The following is a 22767-nucleotide window of genomic DNA, read 5'->3' as shown; positions in this document are numbered from 1 at the left end:
GATTTTTTTTAATCCAAAATGTATCTCGTTAATTCAGAAAAACAGAGCAGATTTTTTTTTTCTCAAGTGAATGCAATACGCTTCCGTAGGAACATATGACTAGAAAAAATTGTCTTTTATTTGAAAGACACAAAATACAAAACAATGCTGTACGTTTGCCCTATTGTTACACTTTGTAATGCTTTATAACTATTTAAGTTTTAAAGAGAAAGCAGTAAAAAAAAAAATATTGTTTTGCCACAAACTGAATAGTTTCTCTCATTTATGACTTGACTTTTTTCTTTTCCAGAAATTTAACAACTAAAATTAAATAAATAAACTATGAAAAGTCCCAAACTTTTCAGGCGCGATCGTCACGTGATCCCGCTGCACCAATAGGATGTTACTAGTCAACACAATATATTCATATTAATAACCCAATATCAGCTACAGTTTGTCACCTCCACGACACGTATCGTGACGTTTTTGTATCGCAAAATTTCGTGGCACGATATATTGTTCCACCCCTACTGAGGAGAAATAAAATGACCCGTCATTTGTTGCCACGTAAATAAGGACATCTCTGTGAAGTCTCTCTGTCAGAATATCCTTTCTTTTTTGTTTCTTTTGTTCTGTTTTTTTATGCAAATGTGTGACCTAAAAAAGTCAAAATTTCATTTTTTCCTGGAAATTGGAGTTTGTAAGTAAGAAATTGTATCAGATTTTTTTATAATTTATTTATTTATTTCAAATTTGCGCGTTTAGCTGAACTTAAATTCGAGCAATGAGATTCACAAATCTAGCATGTGACTTCTTGAAGTGTAAAGCATTAGTGCATAGGCATAGGACCCCTCAAAAACAAGCCTGCTCATAATTTGCCACAATAAAACACTCCTGGTTTAATTGTAAAACGTGTATGTCATTTAGAAATAAAGAAATCCAGAGTGAACGCACCACCCCCTTACCGGTCCAGGCCCATAGTTTGCTGTGCAGGTGCCTCTTTCTTATCTTTCCTTTCCAGGCTCATTTTACTCCCTTTTTTACGTTCCATTTCTTTGCTTTTCACAATCATTGTTCTATTTCTCTTTTTCTTCCATACCCTCCCCCTGCCTTCTCTGGTTTTTCCTGGTTCTCCCCCGTTTCCTTTCTCTGGCCTCCTGGTGATCTTTGCCCCGTGACCTTTTTGCACTGCTGGCCACCTGTGCTTTGTGACTTCCCCTGGCAGATGTTGCCCATCACCGTGCGCAACATGCCCGCAATAAGCCCTCTAATCTTAAAACGCCTCAAGGTACAACTCTCTCTGCCCCGACGTCTGCTGCTGCTCCCTCTTCATCAAACCTCCCCGGCTCTCCTCCGCCACCGTGCTGCAACTAACTAGTTGGCTGCAACTGCATCCGAATGTTTAGTGATGTTCCAAATCAAATACTGTCCATGCAAAGCTGGGAAAAAGATCAAACTGCTTTTTGAATCAAAACTGTGGATTAAAGATGAGATAGGCAGTGGCAAGAAGAGATGACAGCTACAAATAAAAAACCATTCATCAACTAATACAGGACTGTCTCAGAAAATTAGAATATTGTGATAAAGTCCTTTATTTTCTGTAATGCAAAAATGTCATACATTCTGGATTCATTACAAATCAACTGAAATATTGCAAGCCTTTTATTATTTTAATATTGCTGATCATGGCTTACAGCTTAAGAAAACTCAAATATCCTATCTCAAAAAAATTAGAATATTCTGGGAATCTTAATCTTAAACTGCAAACCATAATCAGCAATATTAAAATAATAAAAGGCTTGCAATATTTCAGTTGATTTGTAATGAATCCAGAATGTATGACATTTTTGTTTTTTTAATTGCATTACAGAAAATAAAGAACTTTATCACAATATTCTAATTTTCTGAGACAGTCCTGTATTTACCTCACTTTAGTCTTGAGTCTCATACAAAGTTATACATTATTTGCCATAATGAGATTTCATGCAGGTTTCATAATATTGTGTGTTATCGTATAGTAGCCCGGTGAGTCATTAACCTTTAGCTGATTAGCTGCCCTGGTACTGGGAAAAAAGATAATTCAAGCCATCTTTACTCCCAAAAAGCCTACAATATACACATGCAGCACATCAAAGGAATAAGCACAACTCCTAAAGGAAACAATTCCATCACCAAGTGAACACATCGTAAAAGGACCAGACTGTGGCCAACCTGAGGAAAATAGAACTAGCCTGTTTTCAGTTTCAGACTAAAACTCACAGAGTCTGCAGTCTAAGAACAGCTTAAAAACAACTTCACTTTCTTTAATGCAAAGTTTTGCATTCATAGATCATATTTCTAGTGGAAAAACTCCACCTTTATTTACTCCTTGCTGTTAATAACAATTTGATCTGAATACACCCGGTAGCTGCTGAGACACACTCATTATAATTAACTCAGAAATGCAAAAATTCACCTCCTTTAGGAAAATATTCATTTACTTGCTCAGTGATTATGTTTAACAATCATCTTATTGTCAAACCATATGAATTTCAAGCAAAGCCTTCGAAAGTTTCGAAAACAAGATTGTGAAACATGAAGATGTTTATGATTACATTTACTCTTTATTTCTCATTAGACCATTAGTTTGCCACTGCCCAGCTCCTCAGCCACTTACAAGATACAGCATGTGATGTCTATTTGAATATTTCCTAAACCGAAAATATGTTTATAAGCTCTCTGAGGCTCCATTCATGATCTTCAGGAAGCAGAAGTTGCTCAGGGGTCAGAAAGACCGGCATCAGTGACGTATCAGAGAAATCCAGCGCTGTTTCTGTTAAAGACGGAGCTCTGGAGTTACTGAATCTCTTTAATACTTTATACTTACACTGTCCTCAGTGTGCTCAGCTGTTTCCAGGTTCTGAGCTTAGCTTTATACTTAAAAAGGTCCTGTGAAGTGTGGAAGAGTATTAGGCCCATGCAGGAGAAAAATAAAAATAATATTTTAGAGGAGGAAGATCTTTTTTCATTATGCACTTCGAGAAAAAAGTCGAAATGTCGAGAAAAAAGATGAAATGTCGAGATTAATGTTGAAGTACAATTTCAAGAATAAAGTCGAAATTTCGTGAATAAAGTCGAAATTTTGTGAATAAATTCGAAATTTCAAACATTTCAACTTTATTCACCAAATTTTTGACTTTTTTCTCAACATTTCGACTTATTCTCGAAATTGTACTTCAACATTAATCTCGACTTTTCGATCTTTTTTCGACATTTCGACTTTTTTCTTGACATTTCGACTTTTTTTTCGAAATTGTACTTCAACATTATTCTCGACATTTTGACTTTTTTCTCAACATTTTGACTTTTCTGTCGACATTGTACTTCAACATTAATCTCGACATTTCAACTTTTTTTCGACATTTCGACTTTTATCTCGACATATCGGCTTTTTTTCGAAATTGTACTTCAACATTAATCTTTACATTTCAACTTTTTTCTCCACATTTTGACTTTATTCTTAAAATTTCGACTTTTTTCTCAAAGTGAATAATGAAAAAAAAATCTTCCTCCTCTAAAATATTATTTTTATTTTTCTCCTGCCTGGCCCTAATACTCTTCCAAATGGAAGTGATAAAACCACAGGTTTTCCATTGAGACCGTCCCATAATGGGAATACGGGCCCTGCGACCAGGTCTCATATTTATTGAGCATGGTCTTGTCTTTGGCACCTGAGCATGTTAAATTCCCTGAAGAACACGAGTATCTCAAACGCCTCAGAAAGACTGGAAAATGAAAAAAAAGACAGATTTGATCACTGATTAGTTTTCCTGCCCAGCAGCTTGGTAACGGCTTGCCCTGCCCCCCAGCTAACCTTGACCCCCCGCTGCCCCCCGTGCTGCAGGATGAGCTTGTGTTGGCATGGTGAGCTGCTGCACCCAGGATGTCTGGTTGTAACTCCAGGTCTCTCAGCAGGGTGAACCTGGAGCTCAAGGACCCCCAGGACCTCCAGGACCCCCGGGGCTTCCAGGTAACCCGGGCTTCGATGGAGCCAGTGGGCCTCCGGTGAGTACCGGTCCTAGCTGGGGGGGAATGGACACTTTACTGATCAAATCAGAGTTGTTTTTTTCTACAGTCATGTCAGACCACAGTCTTTCAACAGAGGGGAATATGTCATATGTTCCTGTTGCTGACAGTGTTTTAGAAAGTCTTCCGGCCGTATCTCACACACACACACACCGCTGGTCACGGTGTCGTTGCTTGAAGTGGTTTTTGTTGCAATAATAGTGTTCAGAGGAATCAAAAATCGATTAGACATCATCACGTTTCTGTGAAACTGCAGCCTGACGGCAAAGTTTAAAAATAAAAAAAAAATTTAAAATTAATTTTCACACATTTAACAATTATATATTTAAAATATATTTACACAAATGTGTGTATCATGCCCTTAAACTACTATGTGCACTCTTATTTTAGTATTAACAACCTCCATTTCTGTGAAAAAAAATCATATTTGCTAAGAACTACATCTCCCTAGAGTCATGCTATACAGCTTTATGCTAATCAGCGCCATATTTGTAGTCACTTCTGTTTGGGTTAACCCTAACGTATGAAAACGTTTTAAAAAACATATATCAATTGAATATATCTATTATGTAGTGCATCTGAAATAGTAACTACATTTTATAGAGATGATGTATGTTAAGGAATTGTAAATATATTTATTTATTTAGGATAGTCTATTTAACGTCATGTAACTGACTGATGTATTCACAGTGATTCAATGTAAGTTGTAAATGTACCTGTGTACGGTTTATTTTAATATTTACCGTTCAAAAGCACAATATATTTAACGGTTTACTTCCATGTCCATAGCAACAGTAATCAATGACCACACATCCGTGATCGGGGCACTCGTCACGTGATCAGGATCTCTGCTCGTCACTCTATGACATAGAGGGGATGCCCAGGGAATTCCCTGTGGTTGACGAAATGGCAGAATGGTTAAAACAATGAATTTAAATATCGCCTGTCTCCTCTTCCTGGTTCAAAAGCAATAAAAAATGATATTTTGTGGCTGGATGACGCTCTGGTTAAGGTCTGGTTAGGTTAGGCATCACTTATGATTGGTTAGAAGTAGGAAACGCTTGTGGTTTTTGCTAAAAATAATAATTTCACATCACTTACGCCACCTCCGTCGTCATGGCGACAGCAAACAACATGGTTAAATACTCAAATTTACGTTAAATACTAGAAAACACGGTTAAATACTCGCCGTCAAAATACTGTTAAAAATCATCAAAACACCATTAAAACACTGTTAAAACAGCATTAAAAACATGCTTTTACAAACTGACAGTAACAAACAGTAACTTGCGCGTCAAAAACTCATAACTTAGCCACTATAATAAAGAATAATATATACATAATAATAATGTAATAATCCATGTATATATCAGGACAACGGATTCCAATTGACTTCGCATAGTACAATATCTGTGGTGCTCACACAGAATTTACCACTATTTTCCGTGTTGGTGACACGGAAAATAGTGGTGAGAGGTCGTGGGCATTTCACGGATTTTTGTGAGATCAGATTCCATTCAATTCAATTCAATTTTATTGATATAGCGTCTATTACAACAGAAGTTGTCTCTAGGCGCTTTCCAGAGACCCAGAACATGACCAGGGAGCTAGATTATGGAGCTAGATTCACTACTGCCTTTTTAAACTTTACTGCACAACAGAAAAGACTATTGTTAAGTTCCTTCACGGATGTGGGAGGAACCATCATCTATTAGGAATCTGTATTCCAGATCATGTCTGGAGGAAATAGGGCAGCGTGCAAGAAAGATGAGAGGAAACATCCAGACTGGTATCAGCAGAATGAGATGGTCTGGGGCTATCAGGGTCCTTGCCAAAGTTCGTCTACTTCTGTGATGGCAGCATTTATGCAGAAAAATGCTCTGAGATTCTGGTGCAACAGAGTTCAGCAGAATTAAATCAAGTTTCATGACACAAACTTGGATAAAGTCTAAAACCAGTTCCAGTACGGACGACCAGCGGTCGACCTAAAGATGAACGCACTTGCCAAGATGTAGGTAAAAAGACAAAAACAGCCCAACATCCTTTGCTGGATTTTGCTTCAAGAGCCTTCAAAGTCTAATTGAGTAACAGGTCAGAAACAGGATGTGGTTATCAGACACAAAAACAGATGAAAACACACTTAGATGCATCCTAGACAAAAAGAAATCCTCTGGACACCGAGTACAGGGCCGCAGGAGTATTTACACAGACCGATGATTGAAGTCAGGTAACGTACGACACTGATGGAAAGACAACACAGACAGAAGCGAATGAACCCAAGCTCTTTCCAAGTAAAACAGGAAATGTCAGTCAAGCAGCAGAAAAAAAAATGTTGAAGTTGTTTCATACATTGGTGTGTAAATGCAAACACATGTTTGTGTCACGCTGCATCTCCCAGAACTGTGAGGAGGCTGGTCCCACACCAGCGCTGAGCTGGCAGACGTCAAACTCTGGAAAATAAAACCGCCCATCAAGATCTGCTGTCATGCATAGTGAACTGATTTAAGGCAGCGCTGAAGGGATTGTATTATTTTGTGGTGCTCTCGGCCCCCTCAGTTCCTGTGAGGTCCAGTGCTGTTGTAAATACTAGAGGACAGTCTGGCCGGACCTGTAGTATCATAGTATCATGGTATCCCAGTATCATAGTATCATAGTATCATAGTATCATAGTATCATAGTATCATAGTATCATAGTATCATAGTATCATGGTATCCCAGTATCATAGTATCATAGTATCATAGTATCATAGTATCATGGTATCATGGTATCATGGTATCATAGTATCATGGTATCATGGTATCATGGTATCATAGTATCATGGTATCATAGTAAAATGGTATCATAGTATCATAGAATGATAGTATCATTGTATCATGGTCTGATAGAATCAATGTAAAACTATGAAACCTGATGAAGAGGGACAGAGCCCGAGCTTCACCAGTACCAGTGCCTGGACACTGCAGTCCTCTGCTGCAGTCTCTGCTAACAGACACAGAGTCAGCTCAATTTCTATCGGTCAGCTCTCACCGATGAAAGCTGACTCAGGTCTGCCGGATCCGGACCCGTGTCTGGACCCGTGTCTGGACCCGTGTCCGGCCCCTGTCCCGACCCCTCTCCCAACCCCAAACCTGGTCTTCTTGGGTTTGGTCGGCACACCTGTGCCGATGGACGTGCAGGTAACAGTGAACAGTGAAAGAGATGCTGGTGTCAGAGGTCCCGCTCATTCTGATATGAGTCAGTAAAATATCAGAAGGATTTTGAAACTGTCATTTTAAGATTAAAATGTTTTGCAGCAGTGATTTAAATGGCTGAACTTGGCAGTGATTACCTGATCACCTTTTTATATTGGCTTTTAGCTGATTCCTTTTAGTCTTTCTTGTATACCCTTGTTTTAACTAGCTGTTCTTGTTTTAACCCAGGGTTTATGGTCTTACGGTCTTATGGTTTTAAGTTGTTCTTATGCTTGTTTTAGCATGTCTTTTAGCATGGATCCATTATTAAGTTTTATGTTTTACGTAAAGCGCTTTGCGTTGCATTTTTTATTTGTATGAAAAGCGCTATAAAAATAAAGTTTGATTTGATTTGATTTGATCATTGTCCATTGAAACACAGCTTCTCTCTTCATCCAGGGTAAGCCTGGGGAGCCGGGCAAACCAGGAAAAGACCCCCGGGTAAGCGCTGCCCCGGTGACCCCGTCCTCTGTAGGCTTCCACTTCTGCTTGCTGTCACGTTAACTTTGTTTTCTCTGCTTTGTTTCCACAGCTTTTACCAGGACTGAAGGTAAACACATTTACTCTCTTGTCCAAACAGCTGAACGTCACCCTGAAACAACGTGGCCAGCATGACTGCGGCCCCTCAGGGTGACCTCAGAGGCCCGACAGCCAAACGCACTCAGGCCCAAACACAACACCACACACGAAACAAAGACCTGGTCCAGATGTGTCCAGATGTGTCCACCTGGCGTGGGTCGGGCGGTGCAGCTGCTCCCAACGTCAGACCAACGCCGCCTACGCAAATGTTGCTCGTCTTTCTGCTTCCTTTGGAGCCACGTGATCCATCCATCATCATGGGTTCCTACAAGGGAGGAATGCTGATTGTTAGGCCACACAGCCCCATGAAGACCCCACTGCAGGGGTTGTTATGGGGCACATATATGTTGATAAATCTCCGGAATCTTTCCGGAAACTTTCCATGGGAAGTTCATTTGGGGAATTTTGGAAATATTCCAATATAGAAGCTTTCCTTTGGAAGTGATAGGAAGAAATGGGAGTTGAGGGGAATTAATGGGTCATTTTGGTAACTTTCCAAGTATGAATATGAACTTTTGTTTGGCTGTAAACAGACAAAAAGGACAAAAAAAATTAAATAATAATTTAAGTTAAATTCAATTCAATTAAATTTTATTTATATAGCGTCTAATACAACAAAAGTTGTCTTCAGACGCTTTCCAGCAATTATTACATAAACTATGGCAGGTAAAAACTCCCATAGTGGGAGAAAAGCCTTAAACCAAACAGTGGCAAGAAAAACTCCCCTTTAGGAGGGAAGAAACCTGGACCAGGACCTGGATCATAACGGGGGACCCTCCTGCCGAGTGCCAGACTGGGGGGTCGGGGACGTCAGCAGCACAGCAGGCAGGTGGAAGCAGCAACGGGATGACCGGGGGTGGGGACCGCAGGCAGGTGGAAGCAGCAATGGGATGACCAGAGGGGTGGGGAACGCAGGCAGGTGGAAGCAGCAATGGGATGACCAGAGGGGTGGGGACCACAGGCAGGTGGAAGCAGCAACGGGATGACCGGGGGTGGGGACCGCAGGCCAGCACGCAGCTCCCGAAGCTCCAGCCCAATCAGCAAGTCCCAGGTTAGGTTCAGGGTCAGGGAAAGGTTGGAGCCCTGCAGCCCTGCAGCCCCGCAGCCCTGCAGGAGCACTATGACTGACACATACAGCCCAGACCGCCTGCTCTTCCTGACTCTCATCAGTCTTAAGTCCTGAATCAGCCTCCGGACTTGGGCCGCATATGTGAACACTGTGTTTTGTCTCGACAGGGTGAGCCGGGAGTTCCTGGACAAAAGGTGGGGTCCGTTCTACTTTCTCATTTCTGAACTAGAATATTGGCCACAAAATGCATGATATCACTACACAGGAAACACGCTTGTCTCTGACCCGGAGGGGTCAGTTATGATTAAAGATCGAACGAGGACCGTGAGCACACGACAGGAAATGATGAGCAGCTTTTTCACATTTCCTTCAGATCCCTGTTTTTGTTTTTTGAGAAGTATATTATGTCAGTGGTAGCATGTTGTGAGCCATCTCACGTTTGACTCCCTTGGCTGTTTATGTAGTTTCACACTGTCAAGTCATTGAAGTGAAGATCCAGTTCGACCCATGATACAGCAGACACAAACAAGACTGTCTTTTGTCCTTCATTTGTGTTCTTTTTGCAGCGTCATCATGAATGTTTGTCTTTGTGTCTCCACAGGGGGACAGAGGTGATGTCGGCTCAGCAGGCCCTGAAGGCCCAAAGGTATTATTTAACTACATGACCTTTCTGAAGCTTGGGAACCACAGGATTTCATCTCTGCTTTTTGCGGATGACGTTGTCCTGTTGGCTTCATCAGACCGGGACCTTCAGCATGTGCTGGGGCGGTTTGAGGCCGAGTGCGACGCGGCAGGGATGAGAATCAGCCCCTCCAAAACCGAGGCCATGGTTCTCCACCGGGAAAGGGTGGGATGCCTTCTCCGGGTGGGTGGAGAAGTCCTGCCTCAGGTGGAGGAGTTCAAGTATCTCGGGATCTTGTTCACGAGTGAGGGAACGATGGAGCGGGAGATTGACAGACGGATCGGTGCAGCGTCCGCAGTTATGCTATGCTATGCTATGATGTACCAGACCGTCGTGGTGAAGAAGGAGCTGAGTCGAAAGGCGAAGCTCTCGATTTACCGGTCAATCTATGCCCCTACCCTCACCTATGGTCATGAACTTTGGGTAGTGACCGAAAGGACGAGATCGTGGATACAAGCGCGCGAATTGAACATTTTTTAATTTCACCATACCGCGCTGTAACGACATCTCGGCGCGTCCAATAGGAGAGAAGGGACAAGAGAGAAAGTTGTGTCCAATAGGAGAGAAGGGGGTGAAGGCTGCACCGACTCTTCTCATTGTGCCGCGGTAGCACATACACATGAATGGAGTTGTGTCGGTTGCTGTGTCGATTATGTTCTCACTGCAAACGAACCGCTCCAGGTCTGGAATGGAAGCGAGCCGAGACCACCTCTCCTAGGATCTCGGCTCGCTTGTTTTGTGCCGCATCAGGGCGATTGCTGTGTTCACATGTACCAAACCAACCGATCTTTGGGGGGAAACGCTCCCTGTTTGGGAACAACTGCTCGAAACAGGACAGGTGTGAAAGCACCCTAAGTTAGTTAGTTACGGCTGCTGCTGCAGAGCTGTCAGTCGCTCTCCTAACTGGATTTGATGGGCCAGAGGAGACAATTCCAACTTTCAACTTTATTCTCGAAATTTCGACTTTTTTCTCAAATTTCTCTCAAATACTTTTTCTCCTGCATGGTCCTAATACTCTTCCGTAGGAAATGCCACCAAACACAGAGAGAGAACAGAACAGCGCAGCAGGACTGAGCTCTGCAGAACTGAGAGTCTGAGCAGACCCTCAGTCGCTTGGAACAATGTGCTAAACAGATCTATTTAAGTTTACCGATTTGTTTACTTTTGATAAATGGCAAATGTGGTCCTGCATAAGCAATGGTGAATTTGTTTTTGGCCCGAGCTTTTGAAGCGGTCCAGGGCTGGTAAATAAATCCCCCACAGAGCGGTGCAGGCAGAGCACGTTGGGACGGCTCTACACTCCAAACGGGTTTGTTGGGATGTTGTTGTGACCCTGACAGAATCAACAAAAACCAAGACAGCAAGTGCGCTCTCACAGTCACACTCACACACCGCATGGACGGCAGCTTAACAGCTTTAACCTCGGCTTTGAAGCTGCCGGGGAGCAGAGCGAGCTATGTCCGCTCCGCTCTCCTCATACTTGTCCTTCTGCACTTTTCCATTGCTGAGCAGTCTTTCTCTAGAGGACATGTGTATATTTAGCAGGTTAAAGATGCTATTACACAACACTACTAATGCTTTTGGAGCACTGCAGATAAAACAGACATCAAAAATGTGGAAAAAAAGAGGAAAAGTCCTATCAGTATGATTTGTGCATACAGGAGTGCATGTAAACCTGTCATGTAGTCACATTGCTGCACAGTACAGGACTGTCTCAGAAAATTAGAATATTGTGATAAAGTCCTTTATTTTCTGTAATGCAAAAATGTCATACATTCTGGATTCATTACAAATCAGCTGAAATATTGCAAGCCTTTTATTATTTTAATATTGCTGATTATGGTTTACAGCTTAAGAAAACTCAAATATCCTATCTCAAAAATTAGAATATTCTGGGAATCTTAACCTTAAACTGTAATATGCTGCAATATTAAAATAATAAAAGGCTTGCAATATTTCAGTTGATTTGTAATGAATCCAGAATGTATGACATTTTTGTTTTTTTTAATTGCATTACAGAAAATAAAGAACTTTATCACAATATTCAAATTTTCTGAGACAGTCCTGTATTTTAACTTTTTAATGTAGTGAAGTAAAAGTCCTGATCAAAAAAAAAAACGCAAGTAAAGTACAAATCCTCAAAAAAACTACTTAAGTAGTGTAACGAAGTACATTTACTTGGTTACTATATACCTCCGGTCTGGATCTGGACTACAGAGATCCCGGGGAAAGTGAAGGCACTTCCTCTCAGACTGGACCGCAGGAAGAGCCGTGCTGCTGCAGCTCCTAATCCTGCTGGTTTCCTCGTGGAAGCAGCCCAGACCCTCGCTCTTCTGCTGGGATCTTCATCCATCAGACCAGACCAAGGTCACGGAGAGGACAGCCGTCTCTGCAGACGCCGCTGCCCAGTCAGCCTGGACAGGAACCTCACAGCAAACTCTGCAGTGGCTTTGGTGCTCCATCTAGTGGTCGGTAGCCACCAGTCGCTGCAGGGGAGTCATTCATTTTCTGAACTTTCACATGAACCTGAACATTTTCAGAGTTATGGTGGGAATGTGAAGGGTTTGTGTGAATGTTTCACATGTGGTTGATTTTTGTTTTTTTGCAGTGGATCTTAGTATTAAAAAAAATACAACTGGGATAATAAGTAGCCCTTACTGGCAGCACAGGGTTTAAGGATTTTAGCGTGCAACAGTTCAGCAGCCTATAATGAATTTATGGAACGCAATTGTTGCATCACATCAGTCTGGAAAGGAAGAGAAAACCAGCTCTTAACGATGAGGAGTTTAAGGTTCTGCATGTGTGCTCCGGGCCTGGGCCGCTGCCCCGGGCCTGGGCCGTCCCGGGACTGGGCCGCTGCTGTGATTTGTGCTGACGGGGCGTATCAGCTGATGTTTCCTCCACTCTGCAGGGACATGAAGGGAAGAGGGGTCTCCCAGGAGACACGGGAGGCAAGGTAGAGTGGAAACCAGCATGGAGTTGTGTGTGTGTGTGTGTGTGTGTGTGTGTGTGTGTGTGTGTGTGTGTGTGTGTGTGTGTGTGTGTGTGTGTGTGTGTGTGTGTGTGTGTGTGTGTGTGTGTTTCCGTCCTGCATGTCAACATGTGTTTCTGCTGGAGCCTGAATGATGAGTTTGCAGTGGGGCAGCTGTCTCCTGAACACACATAACCCTAATCTGTCCTGAGCCTGGCTTGAGGAGACCAGGTAACGGCAACGGGATGACCGGGGGTGGGGACCGCAGGCAGGTGGAAGCAGCAACAGGATGACCGGGGACGGGGACCGCAGGCAGGTGGAAGCAGCAGCGGGATGACCGGGGGTGGGGACCGCAGGCAGGTGAAAGCAGCAGCGGGATGACCGCCTGCTGCTTCTGCCTGCGGTGGAGACCGCAGGCAGGTGGAAGCAGCAACGGGATGACCGGGGGTGGGGACCGCAGGCAGGTGGAAGCAGCATCGGGATGACCAGGGGTGGGGACCGCAGGCCAGCACGCAGCTGCCGAAGCTCCGGCCCAATCAGCAAGTCCCAGGTTAGGTGCAGGGTCGGGGAAAGGTTGAGAAGGGGCAGGGTCAGGGACAGGAGTCTTGATGGACAAACCTCTCCCCCGCCTGACCGGGCCGTTACCCTGCCCCTCTGCTAATAAATGCAGGTGAAGTCAGCCATTGTGAATCCAGAGACACTCCTGATCTTAAAGGTTTAGAAGTTGTTCTTTCCACGTCTGCTTCTTGCATGTGGCCCCCCAGAGGAACTGATTTGGCTGTGACCCAGCACTGGAACCACGTTGGTGGAAAAAGGTCCATGAGCGGCTCTACCAGTCCCAGCACCTGCATGTGGGATCTTTTACCTTTTCTTTGAGCCAGAGTTCACCCAGATTCTGTCTTTGAAACAGACTCTCGCTGAGTTTTACTGCTGCCAGTGCTTGAAAGAAAAGTACAGTATGAAAGCTTCTGTCAAAGACACATTGTAGATTTATCCAAATCAAAGGAGCAGTATTTCAGCCAAGTGACAAAAGCGATTAAGTCCTGAATGCTACCGGCCGTCTTTTCTGCTTTCTTCGTGCCTGAACATGCAAGTGTGGTCTGCAGGGAGTTTTAAACCAGCTGAGTCTAGACGTCCATATTCCAGGCAGAGTCTGTTGGTCGCCTCTACCTGGCCCACTTTGCAGCGTCTGACTGCGGCGGACGGATTTCCCGGAGTTGATGGAGGTCTTGACTCCTGAGGCAACCATTTCTCAAACGCAGAAGGAACCGCCTGCAAAATCACTTTCCTTTTTTTTCTCCGAGAGCCCTCGTTGTTTCCTGGGGATCTCCATGGATATGCAAGTTTTCTTCTTCAGTTTTCTTTCCTCTCTCTCTTTTTCATCTATCTGAGCTCCTTAATGGTGAAAACACACACGACTTGAGCAGCTGCTGCCATGCTGACTCTCCCGGGGTGGAAGAGTCTGCCAGACAAATAAAGTAACTACAGTCAGGCCAGGAAGCCAATACCCCCTCTTTTAATCTTTGTTTATCTTTATACAACCGTGATATTATTATTTGGGCAATACAGCTTCAACTTCTCAGGTGATTAAGCCTCAGACCAACTCGAGACTAGGGTTGCAAAATTCCGGGAATTTTCAAAGTTGGAAACTTTCCATGGGAATTAACGGGAATATATGGGAATTAACGGGAATATATGGGAATTAACGGGAATAAATAAGAAATTTACACAATTGAAGGTTGTCCCTTAACAGGGAACTTAAATATAGTTGGGGGAAATATATTGTAGCATAGTCTTGGCTAAAACAACCAGATTTAATGCAAGTACACTCCTCAATCACATGCACACAGCACATTGCTTACTGCAGGGCTATTGAGGCCACGCCCCCTACAGGCACTGTGCATTCCTCCATCACATGCACAGGTGATTTCTTGAACCCTGGAGGCCACACATTTGAGCTCAAAGCACAAGACTATTGAAGCCACACATTTGAGCCCACAGACTATATAAAGTCAAGTAAGTTTTTATAATATTATGGGGTAAATATATTTGATCTATAATGGTATTAATGTTTAACTTGCAAATATTAAATAAAAATGTATTAACACAGTAGCTAGCTAGCTGGTAAGTTAGGTGCTAATGTTTGGATATGATACAGTTTGTTTAAATTACCCCCAATTTCCAGTTAATTCCCATAAATTCCCAATAATTCCCATAAATTCCCATAATTCCCATAATTCCCATGGAAAGTTTCCAATTTGGAATATTTCCAAAATTCCCCAGCTTAACTTCCCATGGAAAGTTTCCGGAAATTTACCGGAAATTTTCCACCCCTTTGCAACCCTACTCGAGACTGATAACGTTTCATCATTTACTGCGTTTACATGCAGTCAATAACCCTTTTAAAACCCGAATATTGGCAATAACCCGAATTTGCACGGCCATGTAAACACCAATAACCCCTTTCAATAACCAGAATTTGCTCATATTCGGGTTTTTAAAAACCCCAATATGAGCCCTGGGTTACTGCTTTTAAAACCTGAATATTGGGTCATGTAAACACCAAACGGAATATCCCCATCAAACGGAACAGGAATTTGTTTTCTGCACATGCTCTGTTCACAAGGAATCCTGGTCTTTTGAGTCCAGGAAGTTCTTATAAACACGGAGAAACCAAGACCAGGAGGAGACTAATCACTTCATAAATGTAATGAAGGATATGAACATTTCTGCATTTGTAGACGCTAGAAAGTACCGGGATAGAAGATTTACAAGAAGGTGAGAGAAAAGTTGCGTGAAGCAGCATTTGTTTTGAATTTGGATACAGGAAGAAGAAGCAGAAATGACGGGAATTGCGTCATCACGTTCTCCGTGTGTCGCTGGTTTGATCCAGATATCCTGAATGATTAATTACCATGTAAACGGAATATTCTAATACTCTTCTGTAGTTTTCATCTTTAATGAGGAGGGTTAGGGTTTCTCCAGGAGGAAATCACTCCTGTTCTGGCTCCCTGTTTCAGGATCCAGTTCAGACTTTTTTTAGCTTGTTTTGAACGTCTCAAAGGCTCGTCTCCACCCTAATGTGTCATCTGGTGAACCCTCACACCCCAGCAGCTCTAGGTCTGCTCAGCAGCTGCAGGATGTTCCCAGACCAACAGCAGCACGCTCAATCGCTTTAAAGTTCAACTCAAAACATGGCTGTTAGCCCCAGTTGAGCAAATTGTCAGGGTTTTTATGTTGTTATTTTCATTACTCGAGTTGTAAAAAAAAATCAGGGGGGATGGTGGATTTGATCATATGGGGACAGATAATTTGTGCTGATTACAAATAATATAATATATTACAAATAATAGCAGTGACCAAAACACCTGCAGAAATACTGCAGGAATGACATAGCAGCAGTTAAATGCAGCCTTCTGTAAGCTTTAAATATCCACTGGGCTTACATCAAATACATCAAAACACAACAATAAAAAACACTTTTCTGAACTTATCAATATGACTCTGTCCTTCACAGGATAAGTAACATGGATCACTGCAAAAACTCTAAATCTTAACAAGAATATTTGTCTTATTTCTAGTTAAAATGTCTCAATTTAGTAAAAAAATCTCATTACACTTAAAACAAGACTCATCACTGGAAAAAACAACAATTTTCACCTGTTTCAAGTAAATTTTTCACTTGAAATAAGTAGAAAAATCTGCCAGTTTTTGCTTGTAATAAGAAGACAAATCTTGTTCCACTGGCAGATTTTCCTACTTATTTCAAGTGAAAATTTACTTGAAACAGGTGAAAATTGTCAAATAAGTTATTTTTCTGGTGTTATTTTTCTGGTGATGACTCTAAATGTTGAAATAGCAGTAAAACCACATTCATTGATGAAATGACATAAGGGATGGAAAGGAGGGATGGCAGTTTTACAGGGGGGATGATTTGGACCGTTTTTATTTCAGGGGGGAATGCCATCCCCCTTCATCCCCCCTCAGCTCCAGTACTGGTTATTTTCATCTTTTACTGCATAAAGTTCATTGTTCTTAGTCAATATTTATCTGTGCAATTGCACAGCACTTTGGCCAACAGCTTGTTTTCAATATGCTGTAGAAATACAGCTGGACTGGGCTGAACTGTAGTGGAGGAGCCTCCGTTTCTGGCTGAGCGGCAGGTCGTTGGATGTGTCTGGTGTACAGAGCAGATACATGTCTCACCTTGTTTTATTAAGTTTATCACATGATAGCAGATGATTTAGTTTAAGCACACAGGTGCTGCTGCCACTCCGACACCACTGAGCCCCCCACCCTGCATATCAAATCCAAATTTAACTCCAGGACTGTGCTATTTCATCACATAAGACCTGCACCTTCTCTTATAAGTCATTACATAGATGCATTTCCTTCCCACAGACCAGAGATTGATGGGACAACTTGGCTGCAGTGCAGACGGAACAAAACAAGCAATCCCCCAGCATCCTCTGCAGGAAATAAAATAATGATGACCGGCCGACTTTTCTGATCTCAGACATCTGTGTAACTTTTAAAAAGATGATCATATTGATTTATTATGACATAGTATAGTTGTAAGACAGATTGTAAGACAATTCTCTGTCTGTAAGACGGACAGAGGTTTGAGATAACGAGAGGGGCTCAACTCCTATCCGTGATATCTGCAAACAGCCCTGGTGAAAGCTGGATGATGGAGAGGATCATCTTTGACTATGTTTACATGCAGTCAAATTTGGGGTTATTGCTAATATTCCAGTTACTGAAACATTCTGAGTATTCTGTTTACATGGTAATTAATCATTCGGGATATCTGGATCAAACCAGCGACGCACGGAGAACATCATGACACAATTCCTGTCATTTCCGCTTCTTCTTCCTGTATCCAAATTCAAAACAAATGCTGCTTTGCGCAACTTTTCTCTCACCTTCTTGTAAATCTTCTATCCCGGTACTTTTTACCGTCTACAAATGCAGAAATGTTCATATCCTTCATTACATTTATGAAGTGATTAGTCTCCTCCTGGTCTTGGTTTCTCCGTGTTTATAAGAACTTCCTGGACTCAAAAGACCAGGATTCCTTGTGAACAGAGCATGAGCAGAAAACAGAACATGCGCAGAAAACGCCCGTTAGGCATTTACATGACCGAATATTCAGGTTTTAAAAGGAGTAACGAATATGACCTTATGTCATATTGGGGTTTTTAAAAACCCGAATATGAGCAAATTCAGGTTATTCAAAGGGGTTATTGGTGTTTACATGGCCGTGCAAATTCGGGTTATTGCCAATATTCAGGTTTTAAAATAGTTATTTACTGCATGGAAACACAGTAAAGAAATTTCAGATAGTTTTTGGTTTTCATGGTCAAGTTTGACAAACTATAACTGGGCACACATGAACCTGTTGGTACTGGGGGTGGATGACACAGAGATCATGGGAACCTCTTTTAATCACACGAGAGCGTGAGTCACTACTTCCATAGAGCTGGGTCAGGACTTGGATATTCTTGACAAAATAAGCAAGTGTTACAAGCAGAACTCGTGAACGCTCCTCTTTTGGCGTCTATGCCATTATAACCAGCTGGCAGTGACTGCAGGCCGATGCCGGACAAACAGTCCTTTTAATATATTTATGTACTCTGACAAAGTTAGAATGTCCTCAGTTCGTCTGTAGGGTTCCCATCCACACTAAGTGGTATGTCATGTTTGAGTCTTATCACAGGACAATTTTTCTATTTATTGCTTTAAAACTTGAATATTTCATTTGTTTATTGCCCCAAAATCAAAAGTGCTTCTTATGGAAGAGTATTAGGGACGGGCAGGAGAAAAATAAAAATAATATTTTAGAGGAGGAAGATTTTTTTTCATTATGCACTTTGAGAAAAAATTCGAAATGTCGTGAAAAAAGTTGAAATATCGAGAATAATGTTGAAATGTATTTCAACTTTGTTTTCGAAATTCCGACTTTATTCACGAAATTTCGACACTATACATGAAATTTCGACATTCTTCTTGAAATCGTATTTCAACATTAATCTCGACATTTCAACTTTTTTCTCGACATTTCAACTTTTTTCTCAAAGTTCACAATAAAAAAAAATCTCCCCCGCGCAAATATTTTTTCTCCTTATTGGCCCTAATACTCTTCCATAGCTTCTTTATCTTGTTCCTTAATGCAAGTTTTAACTAACTAGCCCCTAGTGGTTGTTCAGGGAACTGCATGTTTTGGCTGCCCCTTGGATGTGGCATATGCATAATCGGTGCATGTGTTATCTGCATGTATCTGATTGTATCTTCGAACGTTATGATGAAAAAAATGTTTATCATTTGTGCTTCTTTTCTTCTGACTTATCTCTTACCTTTATGCCACATTGGCTGTTGCAGGGAGAAACAGGTTTCCCAGGTGCTCCTGGGTTGAAGGTAAAATGATTTTTGAGTGCTCATTAGGAAGTTCTTGCATACTGTAGGTCTGAAGAGTTAGTGGTCAATAACCGTCTTTCTTCAACTGCAAAGGGCCAGGCTGGAATCCCTGGTATACCTGGCATCCCTGGCAAGAGGGGCTACAGGGTAGGATGGAGGAGCATGCACCCCCGCTGTCTGCTTGTCCCCGTGTCATTTCATGTATCTTGTAACTGAATGGGCAGCACTGTCAGCAAGGAGGTTGCCGGTTTGGATCGGGGCTTGATTCTGTCTGTGTATAGAGGGAATGTGCATGACGTCACAGATGCAACTTCACAACGGGTTACGCCCACTGAGTGTCAGAAAGACTGAGTGTCAGAAAGACTGAGTGTCAGAAAGACTGAGTGTCAGAAAGACTGAGTGTCAGCGTAAACTTTCAGTTTGAGCAACTAGAAAACATCTAAAATGGGAAAGAGCTGTTGTGCGATCGACTGTACTCATAGATTTAGCAAGAAATTGGAGTTATCGTTTTGCAGACTGACGAAAAATAAGCTTAACAGAGACAAATGGATCTCTGCAATTCACAGAAACAACTGGATTCCAGACACTGAAACGTGGATTTGTGGTTCCCATTTTGTATCAGGTAATGTTGGATTTTTGGGTAGCTAACGTTAAACGGTCAAATCATAAAGTTCAGTGTCCTCATCACTTTAATTTCTACAACAAATCCTGCCTTGAAGTCGGACCAAGCGTCAAGACTTTTGTAAGCCTTCAAGCTTTGCTTCGTGTATTTCCCCGGCGTAGAAATTAAGTACAAATAAATATCAGGAAACTGGATTCGTGGCCAAATATTAATGTCCATGGACCACTGGTTCTTGGTAACTGTACCAAATATTAATGTCCATGGACCACTGGTTCTTGGGGAAACTGTACGGGTCACTGTCAAGTCCAACTGCCTTTGATTTAAGCTGATAATCGGCTGCTATCCCGTCTCTTCCACTAGTTGCAGCTGTTTTTGCCACTCAGTGCTAGTAAGGGGGCTGGTCCAGTGGGAAGGTGACGTCAATGCAAACCCTCTATAGTTTGCATTTGCTCTCTGTGTCTGTTGGTATTCGTCGGCTACATCCCACCATCCAGAAACGTGTGTGACGCATGTTGACTGTTGATAGCTAGTGGGAGCGTGAAGGGTCATTTGTGTCTGTGTGAACCCTGGGATGGGCTGGCAACATGTCCAGGATCCAAGCGCTGCCTCACTATCCTGGGATAGGTTCCCTATTCCTGCCAGAAATCAAAGCTGCATGGAGCAGTATGAAACCGGATGGATGACCAGTGACTAAGCTAGATAGACAGCATGGATACTGTGCAAAATGTAATTGAAAAAAGATCTACAAATCTCATAAACAGATATTTAATTAACAATAGAGCAAAGTAGACGCACTAAATGTTTAAACTGGGAAGTTAAGGTATTTTATTTTGTTGCTCCAAATGTTTTCTAGTGGTGAGAGGTCTGGACTCCAGGCATCTCAGTTCAGCACCTGAACTCTTCTACAAATCCATGTTGTTGTAATGGATGAAATATGTGGGCTAGCACTGTCTTGCTGAAAGATCTCAGGTCTTCCCTGACAAAGAAAGCTCTCTTGATTGGAGAATAGGGCTTGGTCGCCAAGTTGCATTCTGCGACGCGGCGGCCATGTTGGCAGCCTCGTGAGTGTAAACAAACAGCAGTGTAGTAGCACCAAGTGAACAGACGGAACGCAAAAAAAAAATTATAAAATGCCAGAAAGGAACTGCCCCATCTTTTTTGGATTTCGCATTATATATTAGATTTGTGATTTTGTTTGTAACTGTCAAAAGTTAACCATTAAGAGATGCTGCAACATATGAATACTTATGTACCCATGCACAGCAGGAGCATCAGCTCTCAATGGTTGAACTGTTGTGTATGTATTCTGCATTGTTCTTTGTCTCTTCTTGTTGGTTGGAGTGCTTTTTTAGAAGTGATAATTAGCTTTGATGAGTGGTACTAACTTAACTGTACAAATCATATTACATCTAGCTACATTCTTCATTTTATCCCACAGATAAATGTGTCTAAGTACAGCTGTGTATAAAAACATAAGCTTGTGTTTGTGCACACCTGTACTTTCATAGATGATAATCCATTTATTGGGCTGTTAAGTAAATATATGTTAAGTAAATATAAATGTTTGTCTGTCAGGGGGAGAGAGGAGAGCCGAGCCTTCCGGCTCCAGGAATCAAAGGAGAGCCAGGTTCACCGGGACAGCCAGGCTTAATGGGATCCAAGGTAAATGGGAGTGTCTGCTGGTAATCAATGTGAGGAAGTACATTTATTGATGCTAATAATGCTAATAATGCTTATAATGCTAACGTGGCTTATGCCAACTCATTGGACAGAAATGTAGTTTTCTTTAGTATCTGCCAGTGTAACTTGTAGGTTATACAGTTTCAGTACTGAAACAACTGAGAGCATCTCACTTTTCAAAAGCCTGCTTGTCATCTACACTGCACCAGCCATCAACAGATACTAGCACAGCATGAACGATCCCTACAAAATTCACTACGCAAATTGACATTTTTTTATTTGAAGTAAATCACTTTCCAAAAAAATTAAAGAAGGAAAAGAAAACACCAGAAAAAGGGGTTTAACGACTACAGGAGAAGTTACTGAGGTCTCCAAAGGAATACTTTGATCAATAGATGTATTATTTGAGTGCTCAGGAGTAAAATGTAATGATGGATAAGTGGGTAGAGTCTGACACCCTACTCCATTCAGCTATTTAAAGGGGTGTGCCTCCTCTGAAACTGATTTTAAAGCCGTGCTACCAAGCTCCCAGATGTAAGTGCAGCAGGAAGTCAGGTAAAGATAAATATGTACTCTGATCTGAGTATAACCCTGCAAATCTGAGTAGCTCAGCAAATGAGCTGTTCAGAATTTTTAGGCCGAGGTTTCCCCAAACCGAGTGACAGGGATGTGTTTTTCTGAGTTGGCAGTGGTGTCAATCACCTAAATTGTTTTAAGAATGTGTTTCTTCTTTCAGGGCGACAAAGGTGACCGGGGAGATAAGGTAAGAAAGAAAGACTTGAAAAACAAACAGACTAAGAATGTGACAGGGACATCTGATCCATTTTCATTTAAACTCTAGGGAGAGGACGGTCCTGAAGGCCCAGTCGGATCAAGAGTAAGTCTTCACTGACAGATTGACATAATTTCATCAGTGAGATGTATAAATGAGTATAAATGAGTATTGATTTCAGTTTACAAGTGATCCTTCTCTCCTCACAGGGTCCTCCAGGCCCAACTGGGGAGCCAGGAAGGGCTGAAATCCAGAGCAATGAAAATGTATGTCACTCTTAAAAGTTGTACTTGCTGGAAAATTAAATTAAAATCAATAAAATAACATGTTATTAATGTTAAACTTTCCATCACAGTATATCCGCAACATACCCCTGATGGTGAGTAGTTTTAATGTAGCTTCATGTAGACACAGTTCTTACACTTACTCTATTTAATGACATGATCTTGTGTCATCCTAGGGTCCCCCTGGATTACCTGGACCTCCCGGCTCGCCTGGAGGCCCTGGTTCCAAGGTGAGATGAATTTGAGACTTACAGTTGATATAATGTGCTCACTACATTACAATGGCAGTAGAACGTATTAAAACCCCCGTAAAGAAACTTGTTTTCTGTATTGATTTGCCATAAAATGAGACCTGATCTTCATCTAGGTCACAATAACAGAATTAACCTCAAACAATTATCATTTCTGGTGCTTTA

The 22767-nt window shown here is 41.9% G+C and overlaps 1 protein-coding gene across 1 annotated transcript in view; it reads left to right on the top strand.

The window, feature by feature from the left end:
- Positions 1 to 22767, top strand: part of LOC133463416 (collagen alpha-1(XIII) chain-like) — a 97351-nt gene that overhangs the window by 43146 nt on the left and 31438 nt on the right. The window contains exons 11-25 of the mRNA XM_061744949.1: positions 1205 to 1267; positions 3931 to 4023; positions 7675 to 7716; positions 7808 to 7825; positions 9091 to 9117; positions 9525 to 9569; positions 12517 to 12561; positions 18958 to 18993; positions 19087 to 19140; positions 21191 to 21277; positions 22032 to 22058; positions 22137 to 22172; positions 22277 to 22333; positions 22423 to 22446; positions 22528 to 22581. Of these exons, the coding sequence (XP_061600933.1) occupies positions 1205 to 1267; positions 3931 to 4023; positions 7675 to 7716; positions 7808 to 7825; positions 9091 to 9117; positions 9525 to 9569; positions 12517 to 12561; positions 18958 to 18993; positions 19087 to 19140; positions 21191 to 21277; positions 22032 to 22058; positions 22137 to 22172; positions 22277 to 22333; positions 22423 to 22446; positions 22528 to 22581 (708 nt within the window). The remainder of the gene's footprint in view (positions 1 to 1204; positions 1268 to 3930; positions 4024 to 7674; positions 7717 to 7807; positions 7826 to 9090; positions 9118 to 9524; positions 9570 to 12516; positions 12562 to 18957; positions 18994 to 19086; positions 19141 to 21190; positions 21278 to 22031; positions 22059 to 22136; positions 22173 to 22276; positions 22334 to 22422; positions 22447 to 22527; positions 22582 to 22767) is intronic.

Source organism: Cololabis saira, chromosome 17 (assembly GCF_033807715.1).
Source record: "Cololabis saira isolate AMF1-May2022 chromosome 17, fColSai1.1, whole genome shotgun sequence".
NCBI classification, from domain to species: domain Eukaryota; kingdom Metazoa; phylum Chordata; class Actinopteri; order Beloniformes; family Belonidae; genus Cololabis; species Cololabis saira.
The sequence above is the reverse complement of the archived record's forward strand: the minus strand, read 5'-3'. Positions and strand labels throughout refer to the sequence as shown.